Raw genomic sequence first — 3,266 nt, 5'->3', positions numbered from 1 at the left:
CTCATTCCCCCCCCCCCCCACTCACACTATTAATGATCAACTTACAGCTGTCTTAGATAATCATATGTGGTTCTCTTCATACTTATCAGACAGGTCTTTTTCAGTCGGAGTTCAAAATTGTGTCATCAGCAGCTTCTCTGTCCTGTGATGTTCCCCAGGGTTCTGTTTTGGCTCCACTGCTTTTTGCTTTATATTTGCTGCCTCTTTGGGTAATTAATAAGTACATTTCTTGGTGTCTGTTATCATTGTTATGCAGATGACATTCAATTATATATTTCGTTTAAACCTCATGAAATTACTAAACTCTCTATTCTTCTAAACTGCATAAACCATATAAAATATTGGATGGCAGATATTTACTTGCTGTTAAATTCTGATAAATCAGAAGTTCTTATTTCTGCTGCTGCTAGAGTCCTGCCAAAGGTGATGGAAAGTCTTGCCCTTTATCTGATTCTGTTAAATGTACTCCGCGCAATTTAGATGTTTTTATGGACAGGCTTTGAGTTTCGATCGGCATGTTAATGCTCTCATTCGTACTTGTTTTTATCAGTTGAAAAACGGATAAACATCCACATTAGAGTTGGAGATGATTATGCATGCTTTTATTTCCTCTTGCCTTGATTATTGCAATTCTCTTTTTACTTGTCTTAATATTTCCTCCTTGAAATGATTACAAGTGGTGCAAAATGCTTAACTAACAAAAAAGACTTACTTATATGTGCTCCTGGTAATTTAAGGCATAATAAAGACATAAGTAGGGCAATACAAGTAACTTCATTAAACTGCGCCATTAAATTCATTCAGACAGTTTAACTAATTTATAGAACTAATGTGCTCCACAAGATTAGTTCAGACTGTTCCACTATGGCAGTAATTGCCCTGAAATAGAAAACCGGCAGTAGAAGCAGATGATTTACTGTAATACCCACCATAACACACATGTTTAGTTTCAGCTTTAATAGTCATGGCTGGAGAGGAGAGGACATTTGGACACAGTAAATGTTAAAGTTTGTTTATATGGTACAAAAATATGATTTCCAAATGACTTAAAAACAACTGCATGTCTCTCTCATTTTTATCTTGAAAATAACATGCATCAGTTAATTGTGCATACTGCTGGCAATTCAAGAGACTTTTTGGTCAACATTCCACAGAAACATTTTTATTTTTCTCAAATGCTAACACTCCATCTTTCCATAAAAACATAGTGCGGGGCAGAATGTGGTGTGATTGTGTTTGTACAGCCATAAATACCTGATGTTTGCATTTTCACTGTGTGTGCCCACCCTTCCTCTGGTGTTGACATATTCCCTCACACACACACTCAGGAGACTGCTCGCATTCATGGTTCTCTAAACACTGCTCACTGTTGTTTTTCTTGAATCTCATTTGTTCTCGCCTTTTGTTTCTGTCCCAGAATTCCTTGTACTGTCCCAGGATGCTGGCCTATGATGTTCCTCCACTGCCCACTGGAAGCACTCATGTCTTCTCCCTGGAGCTCAAGAACATAGAGCATGTAGGACTCGAGTGTCTGTACACACACCCACACACACACACACACACACACACACACATCTGTGGTCTGGGGACACGGCTCCTGTCAGGGCTCTGTCTCAGTATTGATGGATTTTGATTTGCACAGCTCTTGTGATCCTGTTTAGTCACTATTCACACTCTTGGCTGCTGTCAGTATAATATATCATGCTGCTAGAAGAGGCTGTGCTGAGTGGATGCCGTTTGTAAAGGCTGGAATACACAACATTTGCAACACAATTCAAACAAACACACTAAAAACATGCTGACTTCCACTGGATGTGTGTAACTCTCAGAGTGTTTTCTGCTGATTCTTACAAACTGAGGGATGACTATGCTATTTTGTGTGGTAATGGGCCTGCCGTCCCAAACTTTGGGTTCTTCTGTGGACCAGAAATGAGGTAGAATCACTGAGATGTGCTCTTTTGCAAACTGAAGAGTAATGTAGCTACTTTTCACAGACCTGCAGCAGCCAGTGGCCTCAAAGAGACCCAAATCCACAGGTCAAGACCATGTGTCTGACAGCAGAACAAAAGCTAGCTGAAGCGGCTAACTGCTGAAGCTCATGTCGTGTCATAGACCTTGAGCAGCTCTGACAGGCTCATATGACTTCCAGATGGCTTCACACACGTTTATATGTGTGTGTGTATATGTCTGTGTGTATTCTGAGCATGTTTTCTGCTGCATACAGCATGGCATTCACTGGTTGAGAGTGTGGGAATCCTCCTTGAGAGAAAGAGGATTTTATGGTCTACGTTCTATCAGGAGTGTGATGTGACTGTGTGTGGTTTGGGAGGGTTTGCGTGGCATCACTGAGATCTGTTGTCTGTCTGATGGTCTTGTGATGTTGTCTGAACATGCCTTCAGTCTGATGGGATTGGACATAGCTGTGGCTCTGCTCGTCATGCTCTGTGTGTGTGTGTGCAGGGCATTGAGCTGGACTGTGATTTCGGCGACGGGCAGCTCTGCAGAGCGCAGTGGCTGGATGGGCTGTCGGTGAACTGCAGCAGAGTGATTGTAAGTTCATCCAACACATCCAAAACACGTCATTCACACTGCACACTCACACCATACTGCTGCACAGCGGACACTTCTAATGCATAAACTCCAGTCTGACTGTCTTGTTTCACTCTGAAATACATCAGTATGATCATACAGTGGGTTTGTAACTGTAACTCAAATATTTGATTTACTGATGAATAAAAGTGTTTCATGTGTTTGTGCAGCTAAAAACTACAATGTGGAGCAAGATATTCAATCTGAATCTTCGGAGAAGAGGAACCAGCACATATATAGACAGTCCAAAGACAATGACAGGTATCAGCACGCGCACGTGCACACAGTTCGCTGGTGTCCTTAAGGAAGTGTGTGAAATCTGCGTAGTAATCACATTAATGCTGAGCATGTCTCATCACCATCAGACTGTATGACACACACACACACACTAAATGGGGACATTCCATAGGCGTAATGGTTTTTCTACTGTACAGACCGTATATTCTATTGCCCTACACCAACCCTACCCCTAAACCTACCCCTCACAGGAAACTTTGTGCATTTTTACAATTTCAAAAAAAAAAAGTTTACTTTATTTTTATTTCAGTTTTACAAATGAAGACGTCCCCAAAGGGATGTTTTTGGAGATTTTGTCAGGTTTAGCTCACTTTTGGGTACAAATTTGTCCCCAAAATATGGTTAAGTAGGTACACACACACACACACACACACTCACAC

At 41.2% G+C, this 3,266-nt stretch overlaps 1 protein-coding gene across 1 annotated transcript in view; it reads left to right on the top strand.

The window, feature by feature from the left end:
- Positions 1-3,266, top strand: part of LOC107698440 (plexin-D1-like) — a 68,520-nt gene that overhangs the window by 26,043 nt on the left and 39,211 nt on the right. The window contains exons 9-11 of the mRNA XM_016499458.1: positions 1,418-1,516; positions 2,461-2,550; positions 2,760-2,850. Of these exons, the coding sequence (XP_016354944.1) occupies positions 1,418-1,516; positions 2,461-2,550; positions 2,760-2,850 (280 nt within the window). The remainder of the gene's footprint in view (positions 1-1,417; positions 1,517-2,460; positions 2,551-2,759; positions 2,851-3,266) is intronic.

Source organism: Sinocyclocheilus anshuiensis, unplaced genomic scaffold (assembly GCF_001515605.1).
Source record: "Sinocyclocheilus anshuiensis isolate Anshui unplaced genomic scaffold, SAMN03320099.WGS_v1.1 scaffold1662, whole genome shotgun sequence".
Classification (NCBI taxonomy): Eukaryota; Metazoa; Chordata; class Actinopteri; order Cypriniformes; family Cyprinidae; genus Sinocyclocheilus; species Sinocyclocheilus anshuiensis.
This window is presented reverse-complemented; position numbering and strand designations above follow the sequence as displayed.